The sequence below is a fragment of the Blennius ocellaris genome, assembly GCF_963422515.1.
Source record: "Blennius ocellaris genome assembly, chromosome: 21".
In the NCBI taxonomy this organism is placed as follows: Eukaryota; Metazoa; Chordata; class Actinopteri; order Blenniiformes; family Blenniidae; genus Blennius; species Blennius ocellaris.
The window spans coordinates 478,753-496,599 of NC_137670.1; the positions used below are offsets into that span (position 1 = coordinate 478,753).

Sequence of the window (17,847 nt, forward strand, 5' to 3'; positions counted from 1 at the left end):
AGGAAACAAGAACCGAACCCTCAGAGGACAAAATGTGGTTTTACATATTATGTCTAATTGATATGATCTATATGTTTCACATATCCAGAATACGTCCAGATATATTTAGTAAGGCATCGTATGGCTTTTTATTGTTATGAACAATGGTCTTGTTTACACACAACCTTTTAATAAGACATCGGAAATATTACAAAATGCTGAAGAAGCATGTGAGGCGGCTCCTGGAGATGCCTTGTAGCTCCTGGAAGGGCCCTGCTACTCCTGGAGGGGCCCCGCTACTCCTGGAGGGGCCCCGCGGCTCCTGCAGGGGCCCCGCTACTCCTGCAGGGGCCCCGCTACTCCTGGAGGGGCCCCGCGGCCCGTTAACGTGTCAGAAAGCAGCTTCCGACACATTAGCGGGTCCCTGAACGCATCACTCACCGCCGCCATCTACGTTGTGGCGTTTTAACTTTATTATTGTGTCAAATATCTTAATATTTCTCATGTTCTTGTGTCAGAGACAATTAATAATCCTTCATCATGTGGTGAAGATACTTTGAACCTTCAAATCAATAATGCTGAAAACAAATGTCGTGGACGAGTCGTCTGGGTTTTAGTTTAGTGGATGGATGGATGATGGATGATGGATGGATGATGGATGGATGGATGGAGTGGTGACCCCCCCCCCCCCACACACACACACACACACACACACGGTGAGCCGGTTGGATCACGAGGAATCGGATGAGAGTTCCAGTTCCTCCAAGCTGAAACCAAAAGCAAGAACTGGTTCATGTTTTCAGCGCGACTCGTTCAACTTGAACTGAATGTCTGGAAGTGACATGAGCAGCTCATAAAACTGACAATCAATCAGTTCAGTCACGCAGGACGATGGAAAGATTTATACCGTCACGCTGACTGGCGAGGAAACGTTCTGCTTTGTGTCCTGAACAAAGGATATTGACGTCTTTCTTCAAAGTGTTCGATCCTCACTGGAGCCGCTCAGCTGAGAAATGCTTGTCCCCCCCCCCCAAAAATTCCTATCTGAAATACAAGAATTTGGATATAATGTGATTAAGAGAGAAACAAATATATCTGCTGCAGGGTTTCACATTTAATTACATGTAAACAAAGGGAAGTGAACCGGATCCAAACCAGCAGTTCAGCCTGTTGAGCAAGGCGTCAAGGCTTCAACCGTCTCCAGCACATCTGGTGCACAGGTGACCCAGGTGTACTAATGAGCCTCTCTGGACCTCCCTGGACCGCCTGACCTCACCTGGAATCTACCTGGAGTCTACCTGGACCTCCTGACGTCACCTTGAACCTCCCTGGAGTCTCCCTGGACCTCCTGACCTCACCTGGAACCTCCCTGGAACCTCCTGCCGTCACCTGGAACCTCCTGGAACCTCATCAGGCTCATACAGAGTTAAACCAGCGGTGGCCGTTGTGGAAAGTTTTATTATCTGAATCAATGAGGAAAGAAACCTTCAGTGTGTTTCCACTGGAACACACACACACACACACACACACACACACACACACACACACACACACACACACACACACACACACACACACACACACACACACACACACACACACACACACACACACACACACACACACACACACACACACACACACACACACACACACAGTAAGACCCTCGGGGCGCCGCCGCAGCAAAACAAGTTGAAGAACCAGAAAACATCCAGACGAGACAAGTTCAACAGAACGTATGGCCTCATGTATGGAAGCCGCTCCGCCCGCCACTGTGTGGCAGCGACCCACCGTCCCCCCCACCGTCCCCCCACCGTCCCCCCATCATCCACCCAGTCTGTGTCTGGAAACAAAGTCAGACCACGTCCAGGTCCGTCTTTCACCAAGACCTGAATATTAACAAGTCTGCGTTTGTGTCACGTGACGTGATTCTCTACAAGTCGTCCAGTTTGACTAACTTCTACTGAGTGACAGCGAAGAACCCAGAAGAAGCGCTGGACTCACAGGTCATCACCACGTCTCTCTCTCCCTGAACTGAGGACGTCAGGGAAAACACTCAAAAACTCATCTTGCTATTTAATGGAGAAATAACTTTACTTTGATATGTGGGACAATACTGCCCCCTGCTGGGCGTGGAGAGATACACAGGTAGAGAGAGAGAGAGAGAGAGAGAGAGAGAGAGAGAGAGAGAGAGAGAGAGATAGAAACCCCACAAACTTTAAAAAGTATTGTGTCTAACATAAAAATAGATTTTTCACTGGTTATAATGTAAAAATACTGTAAGATGATAGATGATAAATTTGTTATTTCCACAATTCTCTTTCATAAAATGTGCTTGATTTGGGCCTTTTGCAGAATAAGATGGATGATGATGATGATGATGATGATGATGATGATGATGATGACGATGATGACGATGATGATGGATGGATGAATCCAGGATAAATCCAGGAAGGAGGTCAGACACTTATATTTACAATAAAACTCATTGACAATGAAGAATATTTACACAGAAGAAAAAAGTACAATATTTCCTCCAGATTGACTTTCGTCCTTTTACATTTTCATTCACCGCCGTTTGTCCTTCCTCTTCCTGGACGTCTCGTCTTCCTGGACGTCTCGTCTTCCTGGACGCCTCGTCTTCCTGGACGTCTCGTCTTCCTGGACGTCTCGTCTTCCTGGACTCTTCGTCTTCCTGGACTCTTCCTCTTCCTGGACGTCTCGTCTTCCTGGACGCCTCGTCTTCCTGGACTCTTCGTCTTCCTGGACTCTTCGTCTTCCTGGACGTCTCGTCTTCCTGGACGCCTCGTCTTCCTGAACGTCTCGTCTTCCCGGACGCCTCGTCTTCCCGGACGTCTCGTCTCTCTGGACGTCTCGTCTTCCTGGACTCTTCGTCTTCCTGGACGTCTCGTCTTCCTGGACGTGTCGATTTCCTGGACGTCTCGTCTTCCTGGACGCCTCGTCTTCCTGGACGTCTCGTCTTCCCGGACGCCTCGTCTTCCTGGACGTCTCGTCTTCCCGGACGTCTCGTCTTCCCGGACTCTTCGTCTTCCTGGACGTCTCGTCTTCTGGACGTCTCGATTTCCTGGACGTCTCGTCTTCCTGGACGCCTCGTCTTCCTGGACGTCTCGTCTTCCTGGACGCCTCGTCTTCCTGGACGTCTCGATTTTCCTGGACGTCTCGTCTTTGTGGACGTCGCTCTGCTCCTCAGACTGTCCAGCCAGATGGACCCCCGTTGTGCCGTTTCCATGGGAACGAGGATGCTCAGCGCGGAGTGATGACGTCACTTCCTGCTGGTTTAATCTCATTAAGGAGATTTTAATTTGAATCAAGCGTCACAGCTTCTCTGGGAACAGAGACTCTAGACCTCCTGCTGAGAGGAACTACAGGGTAGAGAAGATGTTGTTCACGAGTCCAGACCAGAGAAACCGTGTTGTGTCGGCCATGTTGGATTCCTGGTGACGGCGTGACGCTGCGGTCTGGAAACCCCACATCCACACAGAGCCTGTGTGACGACCACAGAAGTGGGAGAATCACTGCAGGAGGGGGTTTCCGGGGAAATGATGAAGTGAATGCAGTCGTTTCAGCGTCTCGTCTGCAGGATCCGGAGACGCTCGTCCCCCGAAGTCCCGCAAGACGTGAACCAACTCAGAGACGGACGTTCTGCCCAAAGGAAGACCTTATATGAGCGATGGACCGCTGCCCCCCCCCCCCTAACCCGTTTCCACGACAACGAATACCAGTGTGTTAGCTCAACTGTCTTCACTGTTAAAGCCTGTTTCCATGACGACAGTGTTCTGAACCACCGGATTGTAAAGTTTTTTTTATCTCAAATGGAAAGATTCTTTCACGGTCCTGCAGAGACTGACGGACGCTACGGAGCCTGTGACTGCGCATGCGCGTCCCTCCCGCTCCCTCCCGCTCACCCACTTGTTAACAAACATGGCGGCCGCAGTGGTTTGACTCTCAGTCATATTCTACTTTTATCCTCCAGATCAGTAGTTTGGATCGAGACTCACCCTGGTAACACCCGATTCCTCCTCAGTCCTCCAGGAGGTCCGCTGCTCTCCTTCTCCTTCACCTTCATAGCGTTTTGTTCTCTGAACTCGTCCGTGTGCTTTCATTATACAACCAAGCGAACAGCGCCCTCGCGTGGCCTGGCGGACGAACTCCATCCTCGTCTCTGTCAGTGGAAACACGCTCCTTTTCTTTTTTTTTAAACAGATTATTTGTGTTGTCACGTGAAGCGTTGTCATGGAAACGGGGCCTGAGAGTTCTAGAGGTCTAGATCTCGTTTGAATCATCACCTGAAATGTGGAGTTTAAAAACACACGATTGAAGAGGATGAACGGATGATTATTGCTCATGTATGGATGACAAACATGAACTATATATATATATATATATATATATATATATTGGGAAATGGCATGACATAACATTAACAAATAAATAAATAAATAAATAAAAAATAAATAAATGGAGGTCAGGGTGAGTCTCGACAGGCTGCAACACCCTGGTCCCCCTCACCCCTTCACCCCTTCACCCCTTCATCCCTTCATCCCTTCATCCCGCTGCACGTCCGTCGCCACAGCGGCTCCATTGTGACTGAAGCATTTCATGTGTAAATGTCTGCTTGTTCACCAGGAGCCGTTCAGGTGCAATTAATTGCCTTTCAGGCCAAATGGCCTCTTGTTGCTTGTGGAAGCAGCTGCTGTGGATCAAAGCGGCGCCTCAGCTCCTCACTGAATCCTCAACAATCGCCTCTCCACAAGTGTTCATGGAAAAAGAGCTCGGCTTTTTTATTAAAACACGTCATTTCAATGGCTGAGTGAGTAAAGATTTTAAAAAAACAAACTGGTTTGATACCAGTGTGGTTATCTAGAGACTCAGGACAAACGACCTCCGTCTCAGAAGCATGGCGGCGGAGAGACTCTGCGTCTGCGCCGAAGCTCCAGCGACTCGTCTTGTGGAGCTTCGTAAACTCAGGAGACGAGACGACGAGCGACAACAAAGCCTCCAGACCAGACGGTTAATATTTGCAAAGCGCCGCCCACACGTCCTGTCCTCTGATGTCCCAGAGGAACCGGCAGGTCTGAGCAGAGACACTCGTCCAATAAAAGCAAATCAAAGGACGGCGTTTCGAATGTCAACATTTGAGACGCTGCATTATTGAATCTTTGATTTATGTATTTATTTTCCATCGACTCTGCTGGTAAAGCTTTGGAACGAAATAGAGTTGAGCCGTCGAAAGACGGAAAAATTATGTATTTTCTGTCAAACAAAAGGTCTTGGAGTCAAAAAAAGACAAAATCTTCATATATATATATTTATATATATATATAAGGTGAGAAATGTGACAAAGGTGTAACTTCTTAAATCCAGCAGAGAAGTGGCTTCCCGTGAGGAGGGCGGAGCCTCCCAGCAGGGGGCGGGGCCTCTCAGCAGGGGGGCGGGGCCTCTCAGCAGGGGGCGGGGCCTCCCAGCAGGGGGCGGAGCCTCCCAGCAGGGGGGCTGGAGGTATAAGAGCTCCAGACACAAACGCAGGAACTCAATCCTCCGCCGTGGCTTTCAACAGATTTATTCATCCAGAGAAGATTTCCGGTTGGTTCCGGTTGGAGAGCAATGGAGGCGTGGACGATCTGGCTGGCGGCGGCGGCGTTCTTCGCCGTGGGGCTGAGCGGCGGAGCCGAGGAGGACGGAGCGACGCCCCCCCGCTGGCAGGTCAGGGACTGACGTCACCAGAGAAACTTTCATAGTTTGGACTGAGAATCACAGACTTTGAAGTTTAAAGTGAAGAAAAACCTACAGACTTTAAAATGTATTGTGTCGAACAAAAGAACTGGTTATAATGAAAAATACTGTCAAATGGAAGGATGGACAGACGGTGGATGTTTTGTGGAATACGTTGTGTGTCGTCCTCTTTGCAGGATGAAGGAGGGATGAAAGAGTCGCTGGGGGATCTGATGAAAAGATCTAAATCTCTGCGTTTCTACGGGCTGATGGGGAAACGGTCCGGTGGGAATCAACACTTCCTGTCCTCCGCTGGACTCCTGCGTCTTTGTCCTCCTTGTGTGAAGACCATCCTCATCCTCATCCTCATCTCATCCTCCTCCTCTCATCCTCACCCTCACACCCACATCCTAACCCTGTCACCCACATCCTCCCATCCTCATCCTCCCATCCTCACCCTCATCCTCCCATCCTCACCCTCATCTTCATCCTCCCATCCTCATCCTCTCATCCTCACCCTCATCTTCATCCTCCAATCCTCACCCTCATCCTCCCATCCTCATCCTCCCATCCTCACCCTCATCCTCCCATCCTCACCCTCATCCTCCCATCCTCACCCTCATCTTCATCCTCCCATCCTCATCCTCTCATCCTCACCCTCATCTTCATCCTCCAATCCTCACCCTCATCCTCCCATCCTCACCTTCATCCTCCCATCCTCATCCTCATCCTCTCATCCTCATCTTCATCCTCATCCTCACCCTCTCACCCACATCCTAACGCTGTCACCCACATCCTCCCATCCTCGTCCTCATCCTCCCATCCTCACCTTCATCCTCACCCTCATCTTCATCCTCCCATCCTCATCCTCTCATCCTCACCCTCATCCTCCCATCCTCACCTTCATCCTCCCATCCTCACCCTCATCTTCATCCTCCCATCCTCACCCTCATCTTCATCCTCACCCTCACCCTCACCCACATCCTAACCCTGTCACCCACATCCCCGTCCTCATCCTCCCATCCTCACCCTCATCCTCCCATCCTCGCCCTCATCCTCCCATCCTCGTCCTCATCCTCCCATCCTCACCCTCACCCTCCCATCCTCGCCCTCATCCTCCCATCCTCACCCTCATCTTCATCCTCCCATCCTCACCCTCATCCTCCCATCCTCACCTTCATCCTCTCATCCTCACCCTCATCTTCACCCTCACCCTCTCATCCTCCCCTCATCCTCCTATTCTCACCCTCACCCTCACCCTCACCCTCTCATCCTCCCCTCATGTTGATCTGATCACACCTTCTTCAGCTGTTTTTTCCCCTCATTGATTTTAAACAATAATAAATTCTCTGATTCTCTTCCAGGCACAAAGAAGCCGTTTCAAGTGAAAAGACGTAAGAAGCTGTTTTGTTTAAACATAATTTAGAAAGTACTAACTGTCCAATGCAAAATCTAGTTCATCAATATCTATATTCCCAGAATTCCAATCAATGTGATTATGTTCTGTTGTAGGAAATAAAGGAGAGGCGTTTGTGGGTCTGATGGGCAGAAGCCTTTCCAGCGGTGAGTTCAATGCCTGGACCTCATTAAGACCACAAATACTGAGAATTAAAGTAAATAAAACAATAGAAAGTCATTCGTAACACAGATCTATGGAACAAAGTCTTTTTCTATAAGAAATATAAATGAATAAGAATAACTAATATAAAGGAAATATAAATAAATGAAAACCTAACCGGAACGGAACGGAACGGGAAAACAGAACCGGCGCCATTAAAAGGTTCAAAACCAACATGCGACGTTAAAAACAGTGGAAATAAAGTGAAGAATCAACGACTTGATCAGGTTTCAGCCCCGTGGCGGCGTGCGCGTAGCTCCGCCCACTCACTTCCTGCGCTTAGCTCCACCCACTCACTTCCTGCACTTAGCTCCGCCCACTCACTTCCTGCTACCTGGACACTTCTGCTGCAGGCCGCCGTCACTGTGACTTGAATTAAAACATTAAAACATTAAAACGACTGCAGAAGACGAGTCGCGTCCGAACGTCTACGGTTTGAATCGCAAGGCGAAGACGGTCCCGTTAAAACGTTTGTTTGTTCCAGAGCCGTCCTCCAGGGACATCTTCCGGAGTCGTCCTCCAGAGACGTCCCTTGGAGTCGTCCTCCAGGGACATCCTCTGGAGTCGTCCCCCAGAGTCGTCCCCCAGAGTCGTCCTCCAGAGACGTCCCTTGGAGTCGTCCTCCAGGGACATCCTCTGGAGTCGTCCCCCAGAGTCGTCCTCCAGAGACGTCCCTTGGAGTCGTCCTCCAGAGACATCCTCTGGAGTCGTCCTCCAGAGTCGTCCTCCAGAGACGTCCTCCGGGACGCTTCCTGACAAAGCACACGGGTACGACTGTGTCGGTACAAAAACCTGAGGTTCTTTTATTTCCATGTGCATCTTTACAGTGGGATCGTTTCCATTGGAGTATTTCCAGCAAAGTAAAGATGTGACCTTTTATTTTGACAGGCCCCGGAGACGAGCGGCTCGCGGTCCTGGACTGACGGCGCCGGAGGGGAAAAGAAAGTCCACAACAATATGATCTATACAACTTGGCATCACCAACACCCAGCGTGGACACGCTCACGTCACTGCGGCACTCAAACAACAACCAGCAGCATCAAAATGCACGTTTCCTCAACGAAATAAAAAAACAACCTGGAAGCAAAGCAACGTTCATGTTTCCACGTCTCAGTCGACATTCAGAGTTTTGGTCGACGTCGTAAAGCGGAAAAATAAAAAATAATAAAAAAGGGGGGGTGGTGGTGGTGGGGGGGGGGGTCCTCAGAACGACGTCGACCCGGGACACGTCTGACGCTTGAAGTACAAAGAGGAAGTAAAATATAAAAGTACAAAATAAAGCGCGAGACAAACGGAACGAAAGTGTTGAAAGGAAAAAGAGCAGCGATCTTCGTTGATGGTTGGAGGCTACTTGTGGCTGGAGAGGAGGAGGAGGAGGAGGAAGAGGAGGAGGAGGAAGAAGAGGAGGAGGAGAGGAGGAAGAGGAGAGGGAGGAAGAGGAAGAGGAGGAAGAAGAGGAGGAGGAAGAGGAGGAGGAGAGGGAGGAAGAAGAAGAGGAGGAAGAGAGGAGGAGGAAGAAGAGGAGGAGAGGGAGGAAGAGGAGGAGGAGGAGGAGGAGGAGGAGGAGGAGGGGAGGAAGAGGAGGAGGAGGAGGAGGGGAGGAAGAGGAGGAAGAAGAGGAGGAAGAAGAGGAGGAGGAGAGGAGGAAGAGGAGAGGGAGGAAGAGGAGGAAGAGGAGAGGAAGAGGAAGAGGAAGAGGAGGAAGAAGAGGAGGAGAGGGAGGAAGAAGAGGAGGAGAGGGAGGAAGAGGAGGAGGAAGAGGAGGAAGAGGAAGAGAGGAGGAGGAAGAAGAGGAAGAGGAGGAGGAAGAAGAGGAAGAGGAGGAAGAGGAGGAAGAAGAGGAAGAGAGGAGGAGGAGGAGGGGGAGGAAGAAGAGAAGGAAGAGGGGGAGGATGAAGAGGAAGAGGAGGAGGAGGAAGAGGGGGGAGGATGAGGAGGATGAGGAAGAGGAGGAGGAGGAAGGATGAGGAGGAGGAGGAGCTCATGTCCCTTTAGGAGGCGTCCATTTTAGTGATGTTGGATCAATAGTTTTGTTGCTGTTGCCTCGTTTGATCTCCTTTGATTTCCACTCGTCAATCAGGTCCTGAAAGAGAACAGATGAACGAATGAATGAATGAATGAATGAATGAACGAATGTTCGTCAGGCTTCAAACACCTTCAGGACTCGTTTATACGACGACGTTTCAAGTGAAAACGCTTCAGAAAGGATCAAGTTTAAAAAGTTTAAGAAGTTTAAAAAGTTTAAGAAGTTTAAGAAGTTTAAGAAGTTTAAAAAGTTTAAGAAGTTTAAAAAGTTTAAAAAGTTTAAGAAGTTTAAAAAGTTTAAGAAGTTTAAAAAGTTTAAGAAGTTTAAAAAGTTTAAGAAGTTTAAGAAGTTTAAAAAGTTTAAGAAGTTTAAAAAGTTTAAGAAGTTTAAAAAGTTTAAGAAGTTTAAGAAGTTTAAGAAGTTTAAAAAGTTTAAGAAGTTTAAAAAGTTTAAAAAGTTTAGGAAGTTTAAGAAGTTCCACTTCAGCGTGGTGTAAAGCAGGTAGATTCCATGCCGGGCCACTAGGGGGTGCTGCTGTTAGCTTTAGTTACTGAAACGAGACACAGACACACGATAAAGCCACCAAGTTGGGACTGTTCTCACGGTGACTGTCAAAATAAAAGCCCCACCTCCCAGGAGGCCCGGGAGTCCCGCCAGCGCGGAGGAAACGTTCCGACCAGAGAACTGGTGACTAGAACCTCGTGTGCCGGCGAAGCCGCAGCGTTTCCTCCGGTCACACGCCTACACAGCTCCGCCGTTTTCAAAAAGTTGCGCTCCGAGCCGCAGCGCCGCGGAAACCAACATCCAAAAAGTTGTGCATGTTCACTTGAAATCGTTGCCGTGGAAACGGGCCAGCGAGTGGACGACAATAACAAACAATAATAAACAATTCTAATCACATCTGAATGAATCTAAAGCTGCCGTCATCACTTTGACGCGTCTCCATTAGTGACAATCAATTAACCAACGTCAACACGTGAATGTTTTACTAAAACCACCCGTCGTTCTTTTCTTAGATTAAATTCCCCGAGTCTCACCTGTCGCTTCAGCACCAGGTGTTTCCCCTTCCAGTACTTCAGCATCTGCAGCGACTGCAGCGTGCTGACGATGTCCACCGGGTTCACCGCCGTCTCCTGGCTGATCTCTGCAACACAAGTACCGTCAACACAAGTAGCGTCAACACAAGTACCGTCAACACAAGCAGCGTCAACACAAGCAGCGTCAACACAAGCAGCGTCAACACAAGCGCCGTCAACACAAGCGCCGTCAACACAAGCGCCGTCAACACAAGCAGCGTCAACACAAGCGCCGTCAACACAAGCGCCGTCAACACAAGTACCGTCAACACAAGTACCGTCAACACAAGTACCGTCAACACAAGTACCGTCAACACAAGTACCGTCAACACAAGTACCGTCAACACAAGTACCGTCAACACAAGTACCGTCAACACAAGTACCGTCAACACAAGTGCCGTCAACACAAGTGCCGTCAACACAAGTGCCGTCAACACAAGTATCGTCAACACAAGTACCGTCAACACAAGTACCGTCAACACAAGTACCGTCAACACAAGTACCGTCAACACAAGTACCGTCAACACAAGTAGCGTCAACACAAGTAGCGTCACGTCGGCTTCAGTGGTCGCCTGCTGATCGTCTAGATCAGGGTTTTAACCTTTTTGAGTCAAGACACACTTTGTCTTTGTAAAACTCTGGAGTCACACCTCCACCTGAACATGTTAAAATGATAAACTCTGTAGCCTCTATTAACAATATAAAGTCTTTCTCATCAGAGTTTGATCAACAGGAATCCAGTAAATCCAGAAAGCAAGGACTTTTTTTAATAGTGCCTCCCTCAGTGTGAAACCTGGACCTGATGGATGAAGAGCTGAGATCCTGGTTTTCAAAAACTTCTCCATCACTGTCACTGACACAGTACTTTGATACAAGATGGTAGCAGGAGGTGGAGATGAACCACACTGACGTCTGTCACTTTACATTTCACCGGCAAAGTTCTGTGCTGCCCTCTAGTGGTGAAGAGTATTTATACAGGATTACTCTGCAACACACTGTCGCTGTGAGAGTGAAGGGTTTTTAGAAAATAATGTGAACTGTGATAATTTCCCTGACGAGAACACCAGAGGTTGAAAAACACTGGACTAGAAAACATGGCCGCCGACGCCCCCGCCCACCTTTGAACATGGCCGCCGCCCCCCCCCGCCCACCTTTGATGGAGATCTCCTTGCCCTGGAAGTTGTACATGTATCTGAGCAGCACTTCCTTCCAGTAGCTGCGGTAGCTGATGAGGCCGAGGTCGGACAGCGGCCGCTCTGGAGACCCCACCTTCTCCTCCACCTTGGACAGCAGGTAACCTGGGCAACAGCAGAGGGTGAGCGGCGCGGGGGGGGGGGGGGGGGGGGGGGGGGGGGGGGGGGGGGGGGTGACTCCTGACGGCTACATACTGAAGTCGATGAGCATCTTCCCGAAGCCTTGCCTCATGTACTGCGGCATGGTGAGGATGCAGGACACGTTGTAGTTCAGGAAGGAGTTCTTCTCCTTCAGCCACAAACAGACAAGACCAACGTTAGAGGTCGAGTCTCGTTCAGGGGGAAAGTCCTGCCCGGGGGGGGGGGCGGCGCTCACCTTGCTCACCTTGGAGAAGTAGCCCACCAGGTGGCAGCCGGTGTTGTCGGCCTCCGTCATGACGTAGAAGAGGAAGGGCTCCACGTCGTAGTACAGAGTCTTGTGGTCCAGGAAGAGTTTGGCCAGTAAGCAGAGATTCTGGCAGTAGATCTGTGGGGCGAAAATCACCTCGTCACTTCACGACGGCGACACGTCGTCGTCTACACCCGAGCCAGACGCTACGTCAGGACCTGCTGGAGGACCAGCAGCAAGACAGAGAGGAATTGAACCAGCGGGTCTGGGCTGAACCGGGACGAAGACCAAAGACCGGGAGACGGTCTCGTCAACGCACTCTGGTTTTTTTCCACGTCCATCTTGGTTTGGCTGTTAGGTTTCAGAACGCCGGTTCAGCGGTAGCTCCGCCCCCAGCCGGTGACACGGCAGAACCCCCGTCAGGGGCCAGACCGGGGCCTCGGTGGTGCTGAATCTGGGCCCGGCTCTGAACTGGAACCTGGTCCTTTTCTGGCGGAAAAAACCCCGAAGTCAAGCTGTGGAAGACGAACCTTGTTCTTCTTGCCGTCGACCTCAAACACGGATATGGAGCCTTTGCGGTACACCTCGTCGCCCGGAGGGTGTTTCCACACACACTTGGCCTGAAACACACAAACGGAACCTTCAGGTCCAACTGCGGTCCGAAGCAGACGGCGTCCCGGCGTCTCTGGTCCTCACCATGTGTCGCCTCAGGATGGTCTGGCTCTTCATGTACTTGAGGCAGAACTCGCAGACGTACAGACGCCCGAGGCGGGCGTACTCCTCGGGGTAGGGCGAGTGGTACCAGGTGTCCAGCTCGTAGCGGCCGAACAGGATGGTCTTGATCATGTTGCTGCCCTCGGTGATCTGGCCCTGGATCCGCAGCTTCTCCTGCAGCGGAGCAACCGGGAACCTCGTTTAAGACTCACGTCCCGACGGAGACGGAGACGGAGACAAGGCGAGTCCCTACCAGGTCTTCAGACGCCCGGGCCTGGGCCTTCCTGAACAGCTCCAGGTCGTACTCACTGGTGATGTTCTCCAGCAGAGGCTCCCTGCTGTTCCCGTGAGTCTGTCGATGCTCCTGCAGCAGGAAACACGTGAGGCGAGGCGGCAGAACAGGAAGTGAGTGAGACAACGTGTCGGGGACGGGACGACGTGTCGGGGACGGGACGACGTGTCGGGGACGGGACGACGTGTCGGGGACGGGACGACGTGTCGGGGACGGGACGACATGTCGGGGACGAGACGACGTGTCGGGGACGGGACGACGTGTCGGTGAAGAGACGACGTGTCGGGGACGGGACGACGTGTCGGGGACGGGACGACGTGTCGGTGAAGAGACGAATGTCGGGGACGGGACGACGTGTCGGGGACGGGACGACGTTTCGGGGACGGGACGACGTGTCGGTGAAGAGACGACGTGTCGGGGACGGGACGACGTGTCGGTGAAGAGACGACGTGTCGGGGACGGGACAACGTGTCGGGGACGGGACAACGTGTCGGTGAAGAGACGACGTGTCGGGGACGGGACGACGTGTCGGGGACGGGACGACGTGTCGGGGACGGGACGACGTGTCGGGGACATATGGGGGACGTGTCGGGGACGTACCATGTGCTTGTCCTTCTGCTCCTTCTGCAGGCCAGAGCTCCGCCCCTTCCTCAGCTCGGGCCACCTGCTCCTTGTAGCGGCTCTGCTTCGACGTGGGAGTCTGGAGACAAAACCCCATGAGTCCCATTCCTCCGTCACGTCAACGCCGGCTCACGGTGGACGCTACAGGAGACGAGGCTCACCTGGTGACGGGTCGCGTGGCGCGAGTTGCTTTCTTCCTGCACCTTCAGCTCCTCCTCTTGTTTCTCGCGGCTCACGGCTTTGACCTGGACGGACGACGGAGGAATGAAGGGAAGCAAAACAAACGAGTTCATGACGACAACCTGCCGTTTCTGATCCGACGTGTCGGAGTCTGAGACGAGTCACATTCATGTTTAAAGCTTTTTACTGAACAAAACTTGTTCTTTTCAGAGAAAACAAAGATCAAACTGCAGCAGCGTCTCGAACAAGAAGCTCATCATAGAAACGTTTTGTGTTTTATACGCCAATTAACGCCACTGTGCTGGACCAGACGGGTGTCTGTGTGTGTGTGTGTGTGTGTGTGTGTGGTGTGCGTGTGTGTGTGTGGTGTGGTGTGTGCGCGTGTGTGGTGTGGTGTGCATGTCTCTGTCTGTGTGTGCGCGCGTGTGTGTGTGTGTGTGAGTCTGTGTGTGTGAGAGTGTGTGAGTGTCTCTGTCTGTGTGTGTGTGTGTGTGTGTGTGAGTCTGTGTGTGTGAGAGTGTGTGAGTGTGCGTGTCTCTGTTTGTGTGTGTGTGTGAGTCTGTGTGTGTGAGAGTGTGTGACTCTGTCTGTGTGTGTGACTCTGTCTGTGTGTGTGTGTGTGTGTGTGTGTGTGTGTGTGTGTGTGTGTGTGTGTGTGTGTGTGTGTGTGTGTGTGTGTGTGTGTGTGTGTGTGTGTGTGTTCACAGACCTTGCACTCGTCAGCAGACAGGTTGTGGTACAGAGGACACCCCGACACAGCAAAATGACGCTCATGTTTCCCCGTCAGGTGACCTGGTGAGACGGAGAACAGGTCGTCACTCCTCCTTCAGAGAAGAACCGTTCTGTGGAACCGTTCTGCAGACGAGCTCCGACGGGCGAAACATGAGCTTCGACGCGTCGAGCCTCACCGAGGGAGTTGCACCCCGGCGTGGGACACTTCATGTTGAAGTTGTAGGTCTCGTGGCAGCGGCGGCGCTTGGGCCGGTGGGACAGGTCCTTGTCGGAGTCCCCCCTGGCCGGGTCCTTGGCCGGGCCCTCGTCGTGGGACGCGTTGGGGCTGGAGATGTCCAGCTCCGACTCGGAGGACGGCGCGTTGCCCGTGGGCGTCAGCGGCGGCGACTCGTCGTGGTCGGCGGCCCGCTTCAGGTCGGGAGTGTCTGTTGGAGAGAGAGAGAGACGGCGTCAAACTACCACACGGGGAACGGCGGAGGAACGGCGAGGGTTTTGGCGCGGCGAGGTGGCGGGGGCCGACCCTGAGAGCTCTGGCTGAGGCGAGTGGAGGCTCTGGTGAGGCGCTGCCTCTTCTGCAGGTTCCCGTCGCTCTCAGAGCTGTTGGTCTGTTCTCGCTCCGCCGACGAGTCCGAGTCCTCGGTGCCGTCAGAACCACTTCCTGCCATGTGTCTCTGTCGGGGGGGGGGCGGGCGGGGGGGGGGGGGACAATCACACCAGACGCAAAATCAGGAGTGAGAACGGGCCGTCCAGTGTTCTGGACCAACAGTGATGATGTGGATCAGGGGTCGTCGACCTTTAATGCTCAAAGAGCCATTTGGTCCCGTTTAACACTGAACGCAACACCCAGAGAACCACACGCTTTTATTTTGACAGTCCCACAGGAAGACACGACACACTAAACCTTCTTCACTGTTGGTTGACGACTTACAACTAATAAACTAAACTACATGAACTAAGCAACAAAAACACAATTACTACCAACACTACAAACCTAACATAACCCCCAATAATTACATTTAAAACACCACAAACAAACTCCCATAATGCATTGCAGCTCTCAGCTGGGATTGTTAGAACCATGAGTGTGAGCGTTGTGGCTTTAATGTCCTTGAGTTGTCGTGTGATTCCCTATAAATTGCGCTCCTCTCAATAACTTCACAATAAACCTCCTGGAAGTGTCGGCGCTTCACAGCGCAGCAGTTTTACTGTGAAAGGTACAGGAAGCTCCCGGCTTCAGGTACCAGTTGAGCTGCTGTCCAGAAATTCTACGTTCTTCATGCTATTATTGTTGTGTAATCGCTGCGCCCATATTTGTAGCAGGACTGCGCTCTGGGTGGCTTTGCCTCCTTACATCCCTCTCTGGGTGGCCTTGCCTCCTTACATCCCTCCAGGATGAACTGCAGTGGGACCGAGGCTCCATATATATATATATATATATATATATATATATTTATTTGGGCAGGTATGTACAAAATATGAATTAAATGAATTAAAATTTTGTCAAATGAAGGGCTCAAAATGGAAATGACTTTTTTTGGATCAATTTATCTTTATTATTTCCAGATTAACAGCTGTGCAAAGAACTACAATAAACTCAGATCACAGTTTTCTATTATTGCTCTAATTTGTTTTACTGATCACTAATTAGCCATAATTGCTCCTTGAAAACAGCAGAACTCTGGTTTGGATTGCCCGATTTCAACAAATGAGGTGTCATTGTTTTCATGTCAGAACGCTTTATTCAGCCAGACCCAGATCACTGCCTTTAAACCATTTTGAAAAAAATGTCCAAGTGCCTAGTACTATACATAATATACAACAGTATTCAACAAGTGTTCTTAAATCCAAAGATATTGTGTACAAATCTGGACCATAAAGACACCATTGAAACGGCAGGTGTGGATTTTGTCTGTGTTTTCTACTGTTTGCAGCAGAACGATGCTTTCATTCTGCAGGTCGAGGCCACGATCAGCTGTTAGCTCCCCGCTAGCTGTTAGCTCCCCGCTAGCTATTAGCACCCCGCTAGCTGCTCTCCTGGAGGCTAAACTCAACTGATCGCCGAACTAACTTTCGAACGACTACATCACGTCACTGTGGCAATGAACACATTCCTCCAAACGAGGAAAACGACGCTGTAGGATCTAGCAGTTGCATTTCACACAATAAAGTCCTGAGCTGGAGCGCAGCCCTTTATTGTTGTTAGCTTAGCATGTCGCGTTAGCAGAGGAGGCACCAGACTGCACCGACGACCTGAGCAATTTAACGCTTAATGCTGAAAATGAGCTTCACTTACGATATCAATACACGCACGAAGCACCGGGACACATTTCCTGTACAGTCACAATGAATTCGGCATGTGCAAAACAAATAAAACGTATTTAAACACATTTAAATAAACGCTTAACTTGCACGTTGTTACAAGCGGGAAATTAAATCTGATTTACTTTGAACTCAGCGGGACGTTTATTTCCCCCGAAACGGAGTTCAAAACCAGTTCCGTGTGTAAAAAGGATCGAGATTCCCGGCGTGGTTCGGTTCCAAGACGTTGAAGTTTGGGGTTTTTGAACGGAGTCTGGTGGGAGCCGCCAGCCGAGCTGCTAACTCCGCTAGCATTAGCCCGTCGACCGACCTACATTCGTTCTTACCTGTCGTCTTCGAGGCATGATCCCCTTATTTATCACGGATACAAGGTCACAAGTAGAAAACAACCCGGAGGCGGTGAGGATGGGATGGAGGAAACTATTAGATGCTTTTTTAATGCATTATTTTGTACGTTACATATGTATGGTCCCTCAGTCCACGCGCAAAGCGGAGAGGATGCAACGCGCCGCCAGGCCGCCAGGGGGCGACGACCGCAACGCAGCTCACTGAAAAACTCACTTTAATCAGACAAAAAACAACTCAGACCTTACAGTTAAATTAAAATTAATCAAATGTTCTCTTTGCATCTATGATTAAATATGAGGCTGAAAAAAAAACCGTCATGCACTCCAGAAAAAGTCGAAAATTAAAGTCAAGTTTTTTTTTTCGCAGCAATTTTTAATTTTTTTTTTTTACAAAGTCCGTCCATGCAGATGCCAGCGCGTTCCAGGCGGTTTAATAAAGTGTTAAAAAAGATGCTTTAGAACAGAAATTAGCTCATAAACACAGTGTCGTTGTCAGTGTTATTTAATCAGTGTCAGGAGGAGAAGACAAAGTGCAGCTGCAGCGTTTTTCTGTCGCGGAAGTTCATCAAATGATCCCGGGTGCTTATTAAACGTGTTATTATTAATCCTGTGTAAAATCACATATCCTT

General features: G+C 50.5%; 1 protein-coding gene across 1 annotated transcript; it reads right to left on the reverse strand.

Annotated features, from left to right (window-relative positions):
- Nucleotides 1-9,222: 9,222 nt before the first annotated feature.
- On the reverse strand, nt 9,223-17,333 carry LOC308145243 (histone acetyltransferase KAT7-like). The gene is given in 15 exon segments (XM_080516610.1): nt 9,223-9,413; nt 10,394-10,500; nt 11,584-11,730; nt 11,821-11,914; nt 12,011-12,151; nt 12,544-12,633; nt 12,710-12,901; nt 12,981-13,091; nt 13,620-13,676; nt 13,678-13,719; nt 13,802-13,885; nt 14,530-14,612; nt 14,729-14,977; nt 15,073-15,223; nt 17,198-17,333. Coding segments are annotated over 15 exon segments (1,668 nt in total). The 5' UTR covers nt 17,216-17,333; the 3' UTR covers nt 9,223-9,311.
- Between the last annotated feature and the right edge of the window lie 514 nt (nt 17,334-17,847).